The 18,874-nt window shown below is 47.2% G+C and overlaps 2 protein-coding genes and 5 non-coding genes across 7 annotated transcripts; 4 read left to right on the top strand and 3 right to left on the bottom strand.

The window, feature by feature from the left end:
• Positions 1–2,572: 2,572 nt before the first annotated feature.
• TMEM107 (transmembrane protein 107) lies at positions 2,573–7,662 on the bottom strand. Its single transcript, XM_043474797.1, has 5 exons — positions 7,430–7,662; positions 7,204–7,271; positions 7,002–7,102; positions 6,168–6,264; positions 2,573–5,942 (listed from the first exon to the last, which is right to left on the bottom strand). Exons 1-5 carry the CDS (start codon positions 7,514–7,516, stop codon positions 5,873–5,875), a joined length of 423 nt encoding a protein of 140 aa, XP_043330732.1. The 5' UTR covers positions 7,517–7,662; the 3' UTR covers positions 2,573–5,872.
• LOC122425399 lies at positions 4,983–5,119 on the bottom strand. Its single transcript, XR_006264833.1, has one exon. It is a non-coding gene; the product is annotated as a U8 small nucleolar RNA (small nucleolar RNA).
• Positions 7,663–13,616: 5,954 nt separating the features above from the next.
• Positions 13,617–13,688, top strand: TRNAW-CCA. Its single transcript has one exon. It is a non-coding gene; the product is annotated as a tRNA-Trp (tRNA).
• Positions 13,689–14,138: 450 nt separating this feature from the next.
• TRNAS-GCU lies at positions 14,139–14,220 on the top strand. Its single transcript has one exon. It is a non-coding gene; the product is annotated as a tRNA-Ser (tRNA).
• Positions 14,221–14,461: 241 nt separating this feature from the next.
• Positions 14,462–14,535, top strand: TRNAT-AGU. The gene has a single exon. It is a non-coding gene; the product is annotated as a tRNA-Thr (tRNA).
• Positions 14,536–14,927: 392 nt separating this feature from the next.
• On the top strand, positions 14,928–15,001 carry TRNAI-AAU. Its single transcript has one exon. It is a non-coding gene; the product is annotated as a tRNA-Ile (tRNA).
• A 661-nt stretch (positions 15,002–15,662) lies between these two features.
• BORCS6 (BLOC-1 related complex subunit 6) lies at positions 15,663–17,663 on the bottom strand. The gene has a single exon (XM_043474784.1). The coding sequence runs from the start codon at positions 17,442–17,444 to the stop codon at positions 16,380–16,382; it is 1,065 nt and encodes a 354-aa protein (XP_043330719.1). The 5' UTR covers positions 17,445–17,663; the 3' UTR covers positions 15,663–16,379.
• Between the last annotated feature and the right edge of the window lie 1,211 nt (positions 17,664–18,874).

The raw sequence follows: 18,874 nt of genomic DNA, 5'->3' as shown, positions 1-18,874 counted from the left end.
TCCAGCTTGTGCTTCATCCAGCCCAGTGTTTCTCATGATGCATATAACTTCAATAAGCAGGGTGACAATATACAGCCCTGATGTACTCCTTTTCCTATTTGGAACCAGTCGGTTGTTCCATGTTCAGTTCTAACTGTTGCTTCCTGACCGGCATACAGTTTCTCAAGAGGCAGGTCAGGTGGTCTGGTATTCCTATCTCTTTCAGAATTTTCCACAGTTTATTGTGATCCACACAGTCAAAGGCTTTGGCATAGTCAATAAAGCAGAAATAGATGTTTTTCTGGAACTCTCTTGCTTTTTCGATGATCCAATGGATGTTGGCAATTTGATCTCTGGTTCCTCTGCCTTTTCTAAAACCAGCTTGAACATCTGGAAATTCACGGTTCACATACTGCTGAAGCCTGGCTTGGAGAATTTTAAGCATCACTTTACTATCATGTGAGATGAGTGCAATTGTGCAGTAGTTTGAGCATTCTTTGGCATTGCCTTTCTTTGGGATTGAAATGAAAACTGACCTTTTCCAGTCCTATGGCCACTGCTGAGTTTTCCAAATTTGCTGGCATATTGAGTGCAGCACTTCACAGCATCATCTTTCAGGATTTGAAATAGTTTAACTGGAATTCCATCGCCTCCACTAGCTTTGTTCGTAGTGATGCTTCCTAAGGCCCACTTGACTTCACATTCCAGGATGTCTGGCTCTAGGTGAGTGATCACACCATCGTGATTATCTGGGTCTTGAAGATCTTTTTTGTACAGTTCTTCTGTGTATTCTTGCCACCTCTTCTTAATATCTTTTGCTTCTGTTAGGTCCATACCATTTCTGTCCTTTATTGAGCCCATCTTTGCATGAAATGTTCCCTTGGTAGCTCTAATTTTCTTGAAGAGATCTCTAGTCTTTCCCATTCTGTTGTTTTCCTCTATCTCTTTGCATTGATTGCTGAGGAAGCCTTTCTTATCTCCCCTTGCTATTCTTTGGAACTCTGCATTCAGATGGGAATATCTTTCCTTTTCTCCTTTGCTTTTCACTTCTCTTTCACAGCTATTTGTAAGACCTCTTCAGACAGATATTTTGCTTTTTTACATTTCTTTTCCATGGGGATGGTCTTGATCCCTGTCTCCTGTACAATGTCCCAAACCTTCAACCATAGTTCATCAGGCACTCTGTCTATCAGATCTAGCCCCTTAAATCTATTTCTTACTTCTACTGTATAATCATAAGGGATTTGATTTAGGTCATACCTGAATGGTCTAGTGGTTTTCCCAAGTTTCTTCAATTTAAGTCTGAATTTGGCAATAAGGAGTTCATGATCTGAGCCACAGTCAGCTCCTGGTCTTGTTTTTGCTGACTGTATAGAGCTACTCTATCTTTGGCTGCACAGCATATAATCAATCTGATTTCGGTGTTGACCATCTGGTGATGTCCATGTATAGAGTCTTCTCTTGTGTTGTTGAAAGAGGGTGTTTGCTATGACCAGTGTGTTCTCTTGGCAAAACTCTATTAGCCTCAGTAGTTAGTATATTCATATCATCATACAACCAATCTCCAGAACACTTATTACCTTGTGAAACTGAAACACTACTTACCTCCCTCCCCCGCCCACCCACCACAACCTTGGCAAGCACCGTTCTGTTACATTCCATCCCTATGCTGTTCTCCAGGCAAGAACACTGGAGTGGGTTGCCATTTCCTTCTCCAATGCATGAAAGTGAAAAGTGACAGTGAAGTTGCTCAGTCGTGTCGGACTCTTAGCAACCCCATGGACCGCAGCCTACCAGGCTCCTCCATCCATGGGATTCTCCCGGCAAGAGTACTGGAGCGGGGTGCCATTGCCTTCTCCGTCCAGCCCTATGAATTTGAGCCAACTCTTGGAACCTCATATAAGTAGAATCCAGCAGTATTTGTTTCTTCATGATTGGCTTATGCTGATTAACAAGCCACTAATTTCACAATAAAATGAAAACCTATTTTTGGTGCTAATTGGCAAAGCATCTGGTGTTGACTAAGAGATATATAGTTGAAGTGGATGAAGAAATTGAGGCACAAAGAGGTTAAGTGACTTATTGGCCATCACATAACCTTGGAGGAGAGCAGGTACACTTTAAATCACTCCATAGCTCACTTCCAGTCTCTGCCTCCAGCTAGGGCTCACAGAACAGAGCCAAGGCCTGGAAACCAGCACCATTTAGGTGATGCTTGAAGACAAGAGGTGGATGAAGTCCCCAAGGAGGAGTGACCACCAACATTTACAGGGGAAAGGGAGGAGACAACCCTATAATGTGTCCTCAGTGGCTGGTCAGCTGTGAGTTTTCAATCAGTATTCATTAGATGAGTCTAAGAAGGAGCAGCCAGAATAGTTGGAGGTAAGCCAGTGGAACTAATTTTCAGAAAGGAAGGGAGAACAACTTTCAAATGAGGGGAATGGTCAACATATGGAAAAGAAGTCGAGCCAAAGTCTGGAAAGAACCTCTGGATTTAGGAACAAGGAACTCACTGGTGATGAACAATTTCTTAGGATTGGAGGAGCAAGAAAGTGCTGATAAATGTTTAATAACCCACTCTCCAAGAAAAGTATGCATTCAAATGTGTACGTAAAGTTTATTATAAATTTTGCTGATATAAAGGATGTGTAACAGAATCTGCAAATAATAAAATATACAATATCTTTATCGTAAATTCTACTCTTGTATCCATGATTTCATAAATGGAATTATATCGTAAGTATTAATACAAGGGTAGTTCTAACATAAACATTGGTTGATATTTTTATTTATTTTTTATTAAGATAAAAATGAAACACTGAAGATATGTTGAAACTTCACAGGTTCCTCAATGACTTGAGTGATTCTTTGCTGATAAGTTTTCAAATCGTGGGGGAATACTTCATTGTTGTGTATGTGTGTGTGTGTGTGTGATATTTATAGTATAACAGTTACAGACATGACACTTAAAGACTTAACCTGCATTATTTTACATTTTCTCCATCACTTTTCAAAATCTAGACAATCAACAAAGCCTGATATGTAGCATTTGCCAATTCTGTGGAATAAATACTCCCACTTAGGCCAGTTTCAAATTACTAACTTAATGTCACTAAATAAACTGGAAAGAGATACAAAGCAGTACATCATTTTATCGTATTCCCACCATACAGATACTATAAATGCAAACAACCTCAAAATCATATAAAAGTAAATTTATAAAATAACCAGGAAGTGATGAGTATTTCTTACTCTGGTTTCGGGTTTTCTGGTTTGTTTGTTTGTTTTAGGTCTTAACCATTGGACCGCCAGAAAAATCCCCCTCTGTTTTAGAAATATTATTCATTTAATTGCAAGGTTACATGTTCAATTTTTGATATTGCTGTTTTTGACGATCAGTCCATAATGTTTCTGGAAAAACAAACAGCTTTCACAAATCAGTAAGCACACCACTGGGTGTGGTGAAAGTCAGGCTTGTCAGGGGATATGACTTTCCTGGTCAAGCCAGTAACCATGACCAGCCTTTCTTGCCTCCTGGACAATCTGCTTCTCTAACTCTCTGCTTCAGCCACACTCCAGGGCTTCACTCAAACTGCTCCTGTAGGAGCAACACTCCTGCCACCTGGGGCAGGTTATCCCTACTCCATAGCATCTGCAAGTTGAGTTTGCAGCATTTATCATAATTTGTTATTAAAGTACTCTGGGAGTACCAGAGATTGTTCTTTGTTTCCCTGAGCCATAATATCTGTGATGGCCCAGGCCGAGTATAGTTCACATTCACATCTATTCCCTCGGTACTCACTATAGTGCATAGTAAGTGCTGAATAAGTATTCACTGAGTGAATACTCAACGAGGAAGGGCTGCGAGCAAACAGAAAGCATCACTTGAGGAGGCTCCACCAGAAAAGATATCCTTTGATGACTTTTGCTTATTTAGAATGGCCTGGCCTCCACCATTTAGGACTAAAAAGTATATAGATTAAAACCTCTACGGAGAAGGAAATGGCAACCCACTCCAGTATCCTTGCCTGGAAAAGTCCATGGACAGAGGAGCCTGGCGGGCTGAAGTCCATGGGGTTACATGACTGGGCATTGTGCACGAGGGTGGAGGGAGATGGGTTGGTAGCAATAAAGTGGTAGGACTAAAAAAAACAAAAACAAAAACAAAAACCTCTACACTGAATCTTTCCTAAAAAAAACTGTGTCCCTGTAAGAACATTTACCCTGTGACACAAGGTAGAACTTTAGACTCTTCTCTAATGCCAAATAGTGTATTTCAATAACTTTCTTTTGAACATGTTCTAGCCATGGGCTACCAGACAGAAACTAGGGTTGGTGTTCTAATTAGACTACTGAGTAAACAAGTGACCTTTGTCATGTTTCTGGGCTGGGCACCCCAAATACCAGGGAAGTCTACCCTTTAGCACGTGACCCTTCCTGGCATGGCGAGATAGAAGCTTTGACACGCATTCATTCATGACATCAAATATAACAGACATTGAAAGAACCACTTTTTGGAAAATCGGAGGTACACAGAACATTTCTTTCAGTAAACTTCATGAAATTAAGGAAAAAACAAACAAAAACTAACCAGCAAATTGGGACTCATGCAAGGAAACGAAACGTGGCTTGGATCCCTGGCGTTGGGGAAAAAACCAGTGAAAAAAACGAAACAGCTATCCAGTCCAAGACACCGTACACTACACAAACATACCCAAACCAAATACCCTTAGGGGAAAAAAAAAAAAAACACACCCAAACGTTACAGACACCATAAGAACCTACACTGCTAAGTTGCGGGTGACCCCATAGACGGCAGCCCACCGAGCTCCTCCATCACTGGGATTACTCTAGGCAAGAACACTAGAATGGGTTATCATAACCTTCTCCAATACATGAAAGTGAAAAGTACCAACACCACACTACTTTAAATACAACTGAACAATAAGAAAAAGCTCAAATCTAACCGTAAAGTACATTAATACCACGGATCGTCAGGAAGAATCAGATAGGAGCAATCAGGGTGTTGCAAGTCCTGATTATGCAGAGCCGTTAATCACGAATCATGCGAGCTCCAAATCATCATGTTCTATTCTGCCCTCCAAAAGGAGGAACAGGTAAGGATTATCCCACCTGACGATACCGATAAGCCTGCCATATTCCGTACTCCAGGGAAAAGACTCCGCTATCAGGGAGGGTGAGTAAAAGACATGTTAGCTCGAGCAACCTGAAGCTATCCAGGTTCTTCCACTTCTGTTGCTCAATTTATTTGCAGATGTTTTAAAATATATTTTCCCATTTGGCTGTCAAAAGAGCAAACGCTAATCCCTCCCAGAATGCTTCACTCACTTAAGAGCTCGAGGTACTACCCTTAGGCATCACTTTATTTACATAACCCCGCCCACTCCCTTCCGCCAGAAATCTACCGTATTAACTAAAATAGAAGCGACATTTAGTATCTTACAGCGCAAGGGTGGAAAACAGCCTTCCGTTTCTACAGTAGTTTGGCCACCCCAATTTTCTCCTGAAATTTTTGTCTTGATTTTTTTTTTTTTTCTTTTGGCCACGCTGCCTAGCATTCAGGATCTTGGTTGCTCCAGCAGGGACTGAACCCGTGACTGCTGCAGTGGAGGCGTGGGGTCCTAACCACTGGACAGCCAGGGAATGCCTCTAGGAATTCCTGTTAAGTTTTGATCTTATCCTAAAATATATTTTATTACAAAGGACTGTAAACAAAACGCAGATAATCCCAGACTCGAGAGATAATTACCCTGACACTGACATCCTTCACCAAATGCAGTGTTAGAAGGAGGGCTGAAGCCTTCCTCTTCCAGGAAGGGTGAGTGGTCCTTCGCTCCTTCAGCCTTCATCCCTACTTCCAGTCACGAAGGTATCAGAAAGGTTTCTTTTTCAGCCCGAAGACGCTGATGAATAATGTTATTTCGGTGACAGCTGGGAGGGCACTGAGGAAGGTAGGTGATGGGTTCAGAGTTTCTTCTAATAAAAACACCCAGATCCCCAAGCCAGCGATCCCACCCCCCACCCCCTGAAGTGGAGGAGTGGAGGACTTCAAACAGACTCGGGAATGTTGAGTGGATCTGGTATCTTACGCATGGAGTAAAGGGCTGGGAAGGCAAATCTTCAGATTTAAAGTAAACAAACATCTCAAACATTAGGTGCTACCATACCTGCAAAAGACAAAAATGTACCAATATGTGGTGCACTCCCAACGCTCAAATATGAAGAAGGATAGGGCCACAGATGCACCACAGTGAGCCCCGATGGCTTGGGAATACACCAGAGTCAAGGAAAGCCTTTGGATCAACAGGTAGTGATGAGCCAGAAAAGGCTGGTGATGGGCCTGGCACCTGCATTCACAATCAGCTCCTGGTGAGCAAGACATCTCTTGCTCCCTTTACCACACTGCAAAGGCCAGAGCTAGCAGCCCAGACTTTTGGGTTTTAGGATGGCTATGTGTAGAGGCCAGAGCTGAGCCTGCACTGCGGGGAAACCAAGCTACCTCCATCCCGTATCTAGTTTGGACCCTTCAGGTGAAGTAGTAGACTCCCAATCTACTCCAAGCACACAGAAATGCTCACAGTGACACAATACACTGCTGGGATCACTCTCCAGCACGCTGGTGTTGAGAGCCTTCCCTGATCCATCTTCCTCACTTCCTATGTTTCTTCTGCGTTCCCATAGTGCTTTGTATCTTTACATCTGATGGCACCTGTGCTCATCACACTGAATTACAGATGTCTGTGTGTCTGCCTCTTCCTCAAGATAGAAAACTGTGTTGTACTCCCAGCTTGAGATCTCCAGTGCCTGGTGAGTAGTAGGAGCTCAAAAAGTGATTAGAGATTGTATCAGATCTTCCACATTGCCTAACATCTCTCCACAGGAGGGATTCTGTTTGCCTGCTAGAGCAAACACCATTGTGCCAGAAAGGCCTAATTAAGTGGCTGAAGGGCGTTATGGTGGACAAGGGCCGAGGAGGAAAGGAGTACACGTAGAAAGGATACAGATGAGGCTCTGGGTGCTGTTGAACATGGAAACTCCTAAGAAGAAACCAGCCAGCTCCACTGCAAAGAGGGCCAGGGTGACAGAGAGCGCTGCCACCAGCCTGTAGAAAAGAAGGAAGTGGCTTAGGCCTTCTGGACTTTTTCTAAGACCCCTTCACTCCCACTACTGCTTAATTCTGCCCACCCTGTCCCACATGCTCACTGAATGTCCTGCTTCTCATACTCTTCAGGGGTGAATTTGAGAGGCAAGCAGGCCTGGATGTTGCTGTCCTAGGGAGCAGGGCAGAAAGAAAGAGAAGTTGAAAGAGGGTCTGGCGGCGGGGTATGGGAGGACCCCACCGGGTAAGGCCCCGGGGGAGAAAGGGTGGGTTGGGGCTGAGACCACCCCAAATTGGAAGGAGGAACGAGAAGCGGGCCATGGGTCTTACCCTGGACCAGAATAAGGTGATGACGACCACCAGATGCGCCAGGAGCGTCAGAAAGCGAGAGGGCACGAGCCCCGAGATCCGGCCCATGGTCCTCAGGGGAAGAGGTACCGCCTGGAGCAGAGGCCGTTGGTCTCTGGAGCTGGAAGCTTAAGGAGGGTCACTCCTCAAGTCTCCCAAGCTAGCAGACAAAAACTCGACGTACGCCGCCTTCCCGCTTACGCTGGCGCCGCTCAGTTGCCTTGGTAACGGCAAAAACGAGCGCTACGACGGGACCTCTGAAAGTCTCGCGAGAGCGGCAAATAATCGCGCCGCCGCCAGGCCTCTGGGGAACGTTGGTCCGGGTGCACAATACCTGTGCAGATCCGGACCGGATACGGAGAATCGAGCCGCATTCCTCCCCACGTGCAGACGACTTGTCTGCACAACCTGAGAGTGTGTTGTGGCGCTGTCCCGCATTGCCGAGTCTGCCCACACAGCACTGGCGAACGGAAATTCGGACACTCGCTTCTCCCGGTATCCCCACGCCGGGAGCGGCCTGGCCCCCAGCCCCTGCTATTTTGCCCAGGACGACCCTCCGGACACCACTGTCACCAACCACCACGTCGGCCTTAGTGCGTCTACATGCCCGAGGCCTGGACACTCTCTTTTCTTCCATCCTCCGTATCCGTGGAGCTTCTCCCTGGCGTAGGCCGAACTTGTAGAGGTGGATGTCCCTTTATTGTCCCGGAGCCCCTGGTTGTTGGCGGACCGTATACCTGAACTTTCCTTGATTCTGGTTCCCCCCACCCAGTTCGCTCAGATTGGTGAGGGATTTGCAGAGAACAGAAAAGAGCCCCTCTCCTGAACTAGGGTGTGGATGAGAGGCTTGTTGCGGGAAGGAAGTGGACATACGGGACCAGAAAAGGGAGTGGAGGAAGAGGATGAAACCCCGCGTCCCTGGGAGGCAAGAGTCGAGGGCGGAAATTCAGACTCTACAACGATTTCCTTATCTCTTAGAGGTGTGGCCAGCTATAGTCTGCCCAGCTATAGTGCAAGCATCTCTCACGATTGGGACCTCACGGACCTTCGGACCTTAAAGGTGATTCCTGCAGTACTGCAACTTCTCTCCAGAATTCATGGCTAACAGTCAAGTCACAACCTCCGGGGCCCCACCCCCTAACCAGGTCACCTCCCAAGAATAATAATGGATAGTCCATAATAAGAATAGAAAAGAGGTTTATCTGAGCCAAACTAAGGAGTAGCCTGGAAGCTCCTTTCCCAGATTACTCCTGAGAAACTGCCTCAGCGAAGCATCGTTTTCAGTGCAGTTTTGCATCTTGTAAGAACAAAGAACTTTATCCAAGTCAGGGTTGCATTTCTTCTTCTTCTTTTCTTTTTTTTCTTTTTTAAGGACCAGACGATTAATACACAGCAGGTCAGCATGGCCTTGGCACCTGGAAAGCATCTCTTATCATCACATCGAAGGTGTCCCAGGAAGAGGGGCATTTAATCTTTTTTTTTAACATGGGCATTTTTTACTTCTGGTCAGTGTACCCTTTCCTTTAAATAATTAAAGCAGATGTACAACGTGTGTTTGATAGACCACAAACAGGCTATTTTAGTTAGGATAAAATTCAAGTTTTGTAATATTTAAGCCAGAATGACTTTCCTATATCTCAGTATGTGAACACTTCTTTTATTACTACTCTCCATCTCAGTGCCTCTTAGACAGGTCTAAACTACAAGCCCAAGAGGCATTTTTTAATTTCTTCATTCATTCAACAAATAAGTCCCAGGCACTGTGCTGGGCTCATATTCTTGAGGAACAAGGCAGAAGTCTCTACCTTCCTGGGGTCAGAGAGATTGACAAACACGTCAACAAATAATAAATCTGCACGGTAAAAGTTGTAATAAATAAAAATTTTAAAGGGAAATATTAGAACAATGTGATCAAGGAAATTTTCTTTGAAAATAGATCATTTGTTCTTAAAAGTTCATTTTAGGAAATGTCAAAACTGAGAGAAAATGCTTTTCTCTCTTGCAGGTCCCCAATGTACTAAATGGATTTCCTTTTTCTAAACCAGTGTGTGAAAAATTTCAGATGTCAAAGAGATAGTCAAAAGATGTTTCCTCAAGTTCACGAAAGACAAAGAGATATAACAAGAATGGATAAACAACAAGATCCTGCTGTATAGCCCAGGAACTATATTCAATGTCATATGATAAGTCATAATGGAAAAGATATATATTCTTTATATCTGAATCACGTTGCTTTACAGTAGAAATTAACACAACATTGTCAAACAACTACACTTAAATAAAATAATGTTTTTTAAAATGGTGTGACAAATTTGAAATTTAATGTGTGATCCTAATGGATCCTGGATCAGAAAAACAAAATTTATTATAAAGGACATTAGTGGGAAAGTTGGCAAAATTTGAATAAGGTCTCTAGCCAAGATCAATAGTACCGGAGTGAAAGAGGTGGAGTGAAGTGGAAGAAATCTAGAGTCTTAGAAGATAAAAGTCTGGTCAGTGTACCCTTTAAATAATTAAAGCAGATGTACAACGTGTGTTTGATAGACCACAAACAGGCTATTTTATTCACCCACAGGGAATGTGTGTGGGTGAGAGAAGGAAGGGGTCAAGAATGACTGTTAGATTTTGGGACCCAGCAGCTTGAAGTTTGGGGCATTCTGCGCATAACAGCCTTCCTACCTGGGGACCTATTGATAGTAAGAACCGGGAGATACAGTTCACTTTGTGAATGGGTAAACAGCAGGCATTTAGTCCTGTCCCTTTCCATGTCTTTGGTTCAGAGAAGCCTGCTCCACACTCGCCAAAGAGAGTTTTGGAGCCACCTTGTGGCTACAAGTGGTATTGCAAGTGACCAAGGGTCCTTCGGCCACTTGACCCAGGGCTGGAACTCACATGTTCCAACAACTGAACTGGCCATAAAATAATTTAGAAAAGCGTTGTTTAAGTCTGAAATATTCAAACATATTGTATGTAAAAATAAATTATTTTTCATTCAAAAGGTAACGACCCCTTTTGAAGCCTACCATTCTGTTTCAGCAATTACCAACACATGGCCAACCTTGTTTCAGTTATATTCTGCCTCCCGGTCCCACTGGATTATTTTGAAGCAAATCCCAGACATCACCAAATAGTTCTGTCCAGGCGGAGGAAATTTCCACCCCCCTGTCTTGAGTTCTTTTAGCTAATCTAATAATTAAATTTACATAAGATAGATTGATAGGAGGGGGAAAAATCCAATTTAATTCATACACAGGGAAATCTCACAGAAAAAGGACCATGGAAGAGACCAAGGGAGGCTGTTTATATGTCGTTTTATGACAAAGAAATATTGTTTGTGAAGAATTAACAAAGGGGTTTGTGCTTGGGGTAGCAAACTAAAGAAGTAGCAAAGTTTGTTATGCAGCTATCTTAGCCTTGAATTCCCTCACTCTGGTGATAAAACAAAATTTATATTTAAAGGCAGGACAAGAAAAACTGAACATAAAATTCTGTGTGTTTGTTTGGGCCTTGTCCCTCCCTCCCTAAAGTGCAGTGTGCATCTGCATTACATATTAACCAGATGGGAGTGACTGCTCAACTATACAGATCAATTTTTTCCCCTTTCTTCTAACGCTAGCAGTGTAACTTTTTGTTGTTGTTGTTACTTCTTAAAACTTAAAAGAACAGCATCCTTTCCCAACTCTGTAGAGGGTCGAGAGTCATGGTGAATTGTTCCTCCCTTTGTAAATGCTTACTTGGACTATATACCTTGGTAAACCTTATGTAAATTACCAGTATGGCATTTTGATGTAGGATCCTTTGTCTTGAAAATGTATATGACTAACGCCTTGGGCTTTTAACAGGCAGCACACCACATTTGCTTGTCTATCTTTTTCTGGTGTTTAGTCTGAGCATCAGGTTCAGGAGTAGGCAGACTGAAGCACCCATTGTAACGTTTCCCATCAGTTTTTCACACTAGGTTAGCAATTTTAAATAGAAGACAGTGGGTTCAAGTCCCAACCCAAGGGTTCAAGTCCCAGTCAGTTTTGGCTGGATTCGAATCCCATCTGAGTTGTGCAGTTTCAATGGTATTGATTTTAAGTCACAGCATGATGGAATCATGTCAGCATTTTAAAAGATGATTCTCTTTGACTATTCTGGAGACAGAGACATCAGGGAGGAGTCTACTACAGTCATCCAGCAAGATGGCAGTGGGAATAGGGAATGAGGGCGAACAGAATTATGAAGGAAATGAAATTGAGTGAACTTGGTGACTAGAAATGGGAAGCGAGGAAGGGGGAAGAGTCGAGATGAATCCCAGCCTCAGCTTGGCCTCTAACTGGGAGTGCAGAAGACTGGGAAGGGAATGAGACCAGAGGGAAGGGGACAGGGCACAACCTTTAAAAGAACGACGCAGCGACTGAGAACTGGATAGAAGAGAAAAATGCTTAGAACCGTTCAGGCCCAAGATGGCAGAAGATTCAACTTCCAGTTGACCTTAAACCTTATTACACACCCATCCTATATATTAACATGTTAAAGGACACCCCCACAGGCGTCATGACACTTCTGAGGCAGACCATAAAAGGCCAAAAAGGGGGGCAGTGGCCCAATTTCTGGAAATCCTCACCACTTCCCTAAGTAGTTGGAATAATCTTCCCAATTGTTACCCTCTGAAATTACTCAGACCATAAAAACTAACCACCTTATATTTCCCAGTGCTCTTTCAGAGATGGCCCACACTTTTTATGGAGTGTGTTCAGTTTACTCTCTCAGTTGTGTCCGACCCTTTGCAGCATGCCAGACCCTGGAGCCTACTCAAACTCATGTCATGTCTCTCTCAATAGATCTACTTCTTACCTATCTCTTTGCCTCTCCCTGAATTCCTTCTATGAGGAGACTTAATGAACCTCAGCTTCATAAGTCCTGACAGGAGGTGTATGGTTTCAGCTGGGAGATTGTGGGTTTGAGTCCCACCTGAGGTGGGAGGTTTCCGAAGGATGACAGGGTCAAGTGAAGGTGTCCAGCAGGCACTAGACTGAATCCAGAGGTGGGAGCAGGATTCAGGAGCCCTCAGCACAAAAGTGATGGCTGACTCCAGGGAAGGGTTTACTCCAGGGAAGGTGTGTAGCATAAAGAGAGAAGACAGAACTCCTAGGAAAAAAAAGACAGAAAAAGACTGGAGGGAGAGGGGCAGTAAGATAGGGGAAAGCCAGCAGACAGCAGTGTCATGACAACCAAGAGGGAAGGCTCTTAAAGAATGTTGCCCAGTCAATTAAGGTCAGGCTTCTCGGCGTGCTTTGACTTGTCTGTAGTCCCTGATAACTTTCTTTGGCGGTATTGGACCCTTGAACTTCTTTCACCCTTCAAGAAGCAAATGAGCAAAAGTGTGTGTGTCTGGGGGGTGGGGGCGGGGGCGGGGGCGGGGCGAGCGTTTCTTCCAGCTTCTGGTATTCCTCTTTCCAGCCTGGTCTCACCTGGGGAGCTTTAACAGGTACAGATATTTATGTCAACGGAAATCAGAACAGTGGTTGCCTCTGTGAAGAGCGGGAGGGGAGGGGCGCTGGTCGACTCGGAAAAGATAAGAAAGAACCTTGTAAATTCTTCAAAACTCACCAAAATAAACATTTAAGATCTGTGCATTTCATTGTAGGTAAGGGATTCCTCAGAATCGTCAAAAGTGACAAAGTTACCGATGCCAAGATTCTACCCTGGATCTTTAAACCAGAAACTCCAAATTTGGGGCCTGTGACTAGCTACCTGGAAGGCTCCGCAGGCGGCTGGTAAGTGCAGCCCGGGAGGGGACTCACGGCTGAAAAAGCTAATCTCTGTCCCCGACACGTGCCTCCATCACCTTCGGCCTGGTATTCTCCGTCCTTCCACACGTTTTGGTGCCAGTCCGTCCCCGATGGGCTGTGAGCTCTGGGTCCCCCAGGGAACCAGCTCAGGGCCGCCTTACGGTCTGCAGGAGGCCGGCGACGAGGTCGGGGCACCGATGAACCCGGAGCCCACAAAGCCGCTGCCCTGCGGGTGGCGGGCCCTGCTGGTCCCACGAGGCCGGAGGGAGAGGGCAAACACCACACCGGGGGATTTTAGAAGTTCCAGAAGGCCCTCGGCACCTCGATCGCCGGACCCGGCCGCCTCACCGTCCAGTCGTCATGGGGAGACCTGTCCACCCCCGTGGCCGGCCGACCTCGTGGCGCAACGGTAGCGCGTCTGACTCCAGATCAGAAGGTTGCGTGTTCAAATCACGTCGGGGTCAGCGTTCGCTTTTCTAGAGCTCGGGTAATTTTTATTTATTCTCCTTATTTGCAACTCTGTTGGAGTCCCATCCCGCAGATTAGAGAAGAAACACTTCATAGGGGCCGGAAGGGGAGGGTCCCTGGCTCCAAGTCCCGAGTCGCCCCGTCGGGGGGGTGGGGGGGAAGCTCCAAGATCTCGCGATAGTTTTTGCCGTAGATCCGGGGACTGTAAATCTGGGCGGATAGCGGGGCTCCTGAGGAGTGACGCACGACTGGGAAATCTCAACGCCGAGTTGGGTGCTAGCGCAGGCTAGAATATCGCTCGGCAGCCAGAGCCCTGCGAGTCGTCCTCGCGGTGCCGGGCGGGATCCCTCGGGAAACCCTCCCTACGCGACGTAGTTGGGCTCACGCTTTCTACGAGAAGGAAGAATCCAGACCCCAGAGAGGAGATCCTAAGTTATTTTCTTGTGGACGAGGTGGCCGAGTGGTTAAGGCGATGGACTGCTAATCCATTGTGCTCTGCACGCGTGGGTTCGAATCCCATCCTCGTCGGCCTGCGACTCCCGCGGCCTTGTTTATATTTTATAGCCCAAGAATTGTTCTTCTTACGTTCTGTTTGCCAGGATTCAATTTCTGTGTCATCCTTCCGACCTATCCCGTTTACAGCCGTGGATTTCGCACCTCCTACCTTGTTTTCCAGTACGACCGAAAATTAGAAAGGTACCCCGGCATTCATTCACCTAACCTGGAGCTGACCTGGCCAGGGAAACGAGGCGAGAAGGGGTACGCGCGGGGCGCCGTGGCTTAGTTGGTTAAAGCGCCTGTCTAGTAAACAGGAGATCCTGGGTTCGAATCCCAGCGGTGCCTCCGGAGGCAGGGGTTGCTTTTACATCTCGAGGAAAGAGTCGTAGGCTTCTGGCTTATATATAATTTTTCACATCTCTTCGGGAGTCTACCGGTTGCCATCAGACGGCCTTTTCTATTTCAGGTTATGCGCCTCAACGCTAAGTGCTAAGTGCATAGTCTTGCGCTCTATGTTGGCACGGCGACCTGCCAGTCAAGCACCTATTTGCATAATCTGTGATTGCCACTATTTTGGCTTCGCCTTTATTTCCCGAAATGATAGGTGATTCCGTTTTCGTAGTCTGTTTCCCTGTTTCCCCAAATAAGCTTACCCGTTTTGAGATTTTCTCACAGATAGGACTGATTAGTAATTTGTATTTTACATAGATTCACATTGACAGAATTTACTGTCAGCTGGCCGGTTAGCTCAGTTGGTTAGAGCGTGGTGCTAATAACGCCAAGGTCGCGGGTTCGATCCCCGTACGGGCCAGAGCCATAGTCTTCTTTTAAAGAATTTACTGCCAATTTCTTGTTGTTAGGGAAGGTGTGTGAAACAATATTCCCAGTTCCGGAACTTTTCATACCTCGAGGAATAACGTGTTTAAATTCAGCCCAAAGACCTAGTGTCTTGTTAGAGCAGGACAATTTAACGGAACTGGATCTGTATTGTGATCTGTTTCTAAATCGCACCATAACGGGAGCTTCTGGAATTTACCATGTGACTGTAAACGAAGGCGGCCAGAAATTGGCACAGATTATCCTAGACCATTCATAGGGCACTGATCAGCAAGCAGAGTGTGAGAAATGGGGTCAAGAATGGAGCTAGCAAGTGTTTCCAGTCTTTTCTAGAACCTAGATATTCAGTTTGCCCAGTCCCTGCCTGTCCACTTCAGGAACTGAGAAGACAACACTTCCTCCCTTTTTTCTTCTAGATCTCCTTGCTTTTACTGTATCTCTCAGCCCATACCTGTGTCTTACCTTTCCTCAGATCTGCTGTTTAGGAGCAGGAACCATATCCTTCCACATGTGGCCTGAGACCCCCACCCCACTCCCAGCACCAGTCCCAAGAAAACTCCACGAAAAGACTGACCTTCATTCCCATTACTTTGGTTCATCAATCCCTGTAACCCCACACAGACACAGCCTCAGCCTTAGCAGCAGCAGCACTTTAATTCCACAAAAACTCAGAAAGCCAAAACTGATTAGAACATTCCACAACAGGTGGGCTTCAAAACCAGCAACAATTCTATCTGAACCCTGAGAGCAGAGAGACCCCTCCCAACGCACCTCCTCCACCATGCAATACATTCCTTCTAGCTTCGCCCAGGTTATGACTGGGGAAATGAGATGGTAGAGGGCCAAAGGGCAGAAGCAGGAGGTTATCCATCTGCAAGTATGCGTCGTTGTCTGCATGGTGTGTGGTCTTTGACCACACAAGCTCCCACAGCCCCTGGCACCTGAGATTGACCACTGGAGGTCAGAGTGGCCACAGTGGGGGCTGGGGCCTCCTCTGTTCTCCTTTCTTGATAACTTATGACAGTCACATCTCCCAAGCCCAGACCTAAAGCCCCGGGTTTCCAGAGACGGTGCTCTAACTGGGAAAGAGTTGGGAGAACAAGGTAGCTGCAGATGGCCAACCGAACAGAAGCAGAGCATCATACCCTCCCACCAGGAGAGTCTTTAGAACTTCCCCATGTACACCTGCATAAGGCCCAGCGAATGGTCGCCGGCCTGCTAAACGTATCTGGAAGAACCTCCCATATAAAGGCCTCCCTCCTCTCAGCAGGCAGGTCCCACCAGGGCTCCTTGAAGAGTCCTTAAGGATCCTGCTGGTCCCTGGCGTTGCCAGGCCTCTCCTGCCTTCTCAGTCACTTGCACAGGGCCTCCAACACCTCCAAGGTGCGTCGGATATCCCGGACTTGTCGCGCCAGTCCCTGAACCGGTTGCAGAGCCCGCTCCAGTTCTTCACAGCGCGCCAGCAGGGTATACATGCCCTTGATGCTCATGTCCACAGCTTCACCTAGAGAGTCCACTGCATCGCGGTAGGTCTGGATGCAGCCCACGCTCAGAGCTGTCAGCTCCTGCACCGCACCTCCCAGCCCGCGAAGCAGACGGTCCACCCTGCCGCCCAGCTCCCGACTCAGCCGCTCCAGGTCCCGCAGCACGTCGGGGTCGATGGGAGGGATGGCCGGAGTGGGTGTGGGCGCTGAACAGGGCCGCGTAGGGGCAGGGGGCGGGGGTTGAGGGGCGCCGCTCAGACGGATCTTGAGTTGCAGGTTGTTGGCGACAAAGTGGGTGAGGTCGCCATGGCGGCTCACCGTGCCTTCAAGCTCCAGGGGGCTGGAGATAGTGGCGCGCCGCCCGCCGCCTGCGCCAGATTCTGCACCCCCTGAAGACACGGCGCCGCCGCACGCCCCGCTCAACCCGTCCAAGCTGCGGCTGTCCTGAAGGCGGCTGGAGAAAGAACGGCTACCCCTGCCGGCTGCCGCCGCCTTGTCGTCGTCTTCCTTCTCCTGCTCAACATCCATCCCGCCGCCTACAGGGCTCCCTCGACGGCAGACCCTCTCGGATTCAGGCTTGTCCTCTGGCGGCTCTGGGTCCTTGCGCCGGGAGGACCCGTGCGGGTCGAATTCCGGATCCGGTGCCCCCAGGCGGCTCCCTGCCCCAGAAAGCGTCCCTCCACAGCCCGGCTTGTCCTCCGGAGCTTCCCATTCCGGAGGGTGGACAAAGCTGCAGCTCGAAGTCTTCGGGGACGCCTTGGGGTGGCAGCTCGCGCCCCCAACGTTCTCTCCCTCTTCCTCCTCGGACAGTCGGAGGCCTGAGGGCCGCTCAGAGGGCGTTTGGCTCGGGCCGTCGCCGAAGATCGCAGCTTGCTGTTCCCCCAGAGCTAGCAGGTCTGTCTCGGGCCCAGGCCGCCCCCGGGGCGACTCCATACTGCAGCTGGGGGCAGGAACCGAGGAATTGGTTCGCCCCGGCTCGGGAGGCCTTGGCGGCGCCTTTAAGGGGCGTTTTAGAGGCACGGCGATTGGCCTCGGGCTGACAATGGTCAGGACGTGAAGAGCACTCTGATTGGGCCCAACAACCAGGAAGTCCCAGAAGACGAGCTGTCATTGAGCGACCGAACACACGTGAAAGCCAGCGGGGCGGAGAGAAGGAGGTAATAGCTGCGCTCGTTGCCCCGCCCTTTCGAAAAGTTGAAAAGGCAGATCTTAAAGATGAAGATCCTGAAACGCCTGAGTCCTCCAGGGGCGGGGCTAGGCTCTTTCCGCCCACAATTGTTGCTTAGTAACCGGTTCTAGTGGGGAACCAGAATTGGGTTTCCTAAAAGAGGTTCTTGGGATGAAAGTAGTATATCCTGCTTGGACCGTCGGGATTTAATCGCACCTTAGTTGATCAGGATGGAACCAGAATTCTCATTTGCTCCTCTGTTTTGTCTCCTGTGCCTTCCACCAGGTTTTGAGTGTCTCTTCTTGGAGGATGGTGTGTGATTTTGCCACTAGGTGGAACATTCAATAAGTTAATGGCCGTTAAGGTCAGAGCCCTGGTACCATTCTGATCTCTTCTCTTCCTTCTCTTCTCACTGGTCCTGCCATAGAGGCACTGGTCTTCTCACTGTTCCTGTGACAAGACAGACATGCTGCCGCCTCAAGGATTTACATTTGCTCGTGCAACTCCCCTCGGCCCCCCACCCCTTTTTTTGAGGCCGAGTCCACAAATAAAGTATATTAAAAAGTGAGAACATCACTTGGCCCACAAAGGTCCATATAGTCAAAGCTATGGTTTTTCCAGTAGTAATGCACGGATGTGAGTGGGATCATAAAGGCCAAGTGCCAAAGAACGGATGCTTTTGAATTGTGGTGCTGGGGAAGACTCTTTGAGAGTCCCTTGGGCTGCAACGAGATCAAACCAATCAATCCTAACGGAAATCAGACCTGAATATTCATTGGAAGGACTGATGCTGAAGCTGAAGCTCCAATACTTTGGCCACCTGATGTAAGACTCTGATGCTGGGGAAGACTGAAGGTGAAAAAAGAGGGTAGCAGAGGATAAGACAGATAGCATCAGGGACTCGATGGACATGAATCTGAGCAAACTCTGGGAGATAGTGGAGGACAGAGGAGCCTGGTGTGCTGCAGTCCATGGGGTTGCAAAGAGTCAGATACGACTTAGTGACTGAACAAAGAAAAATGTTCACCTTTTTTTCTCCTTCAAGTCATTTTTCAAATAGTATCTTTTCAGTGAGGCCTCCCCTTACAATCTGTTTACAATTGCAACCACTTTTTGCAAGCTTCCTGAGTTGAAGATTTTTTTTTCTCATTTATTCACCTCTCAGCCTCTAGAACAGCACCTGGGCTGCAGGAGC

Source organism: Cervus canadensis, chromosome 1, assembly GCF_019320065.1.
Source record: "Cervus canadensis isolate Bull #8, Minnesota chromosome 1, ASM1932006v1, whole genome shotgun sequence".
In the NCBI taxonomy this organism is placed as follows: Eukaryota; Metazoa; Chordata; class Mammalia; order Artiodactyla; family Cervidae; genus Cervus; species Cervus canadensis.
Note: the sequence above shows the minus strand (reverse complement) of the source record. Positions and strands in the feature narration are given on the sequence as shown.

Coding starts and splice junctions, on each gene's coding strand:
- TMEM107 (XM_043474797.1), bottom strand. CDS start 7,516: ATGGGCCGGATCTCGGGGCTCGTGCCCTCTCGCTTTCTGACGCTCCTG. Junction 7,272..7,429: donor TCACCTTATTCTGGTCCAGG/GTAAGACCCATG, acceptor CCTGCTCCCTAG/GACAGCAACATCCAGGCCTG. Junction 5,943..6,167: donor TACATTTTTGTCTTTTGCAG/GTATGGTAGCAC, acceptor TACCTTCCTCAG/TGCCCTCCCAGCTGTCACCG.
- BORCS6 (XM_043474784.1), bottom strand. CDS start 17,444: ATGGAGTCGCCCCGGGGGCGGCCTGGGCCCGAGACAGACCTGCTAGCT.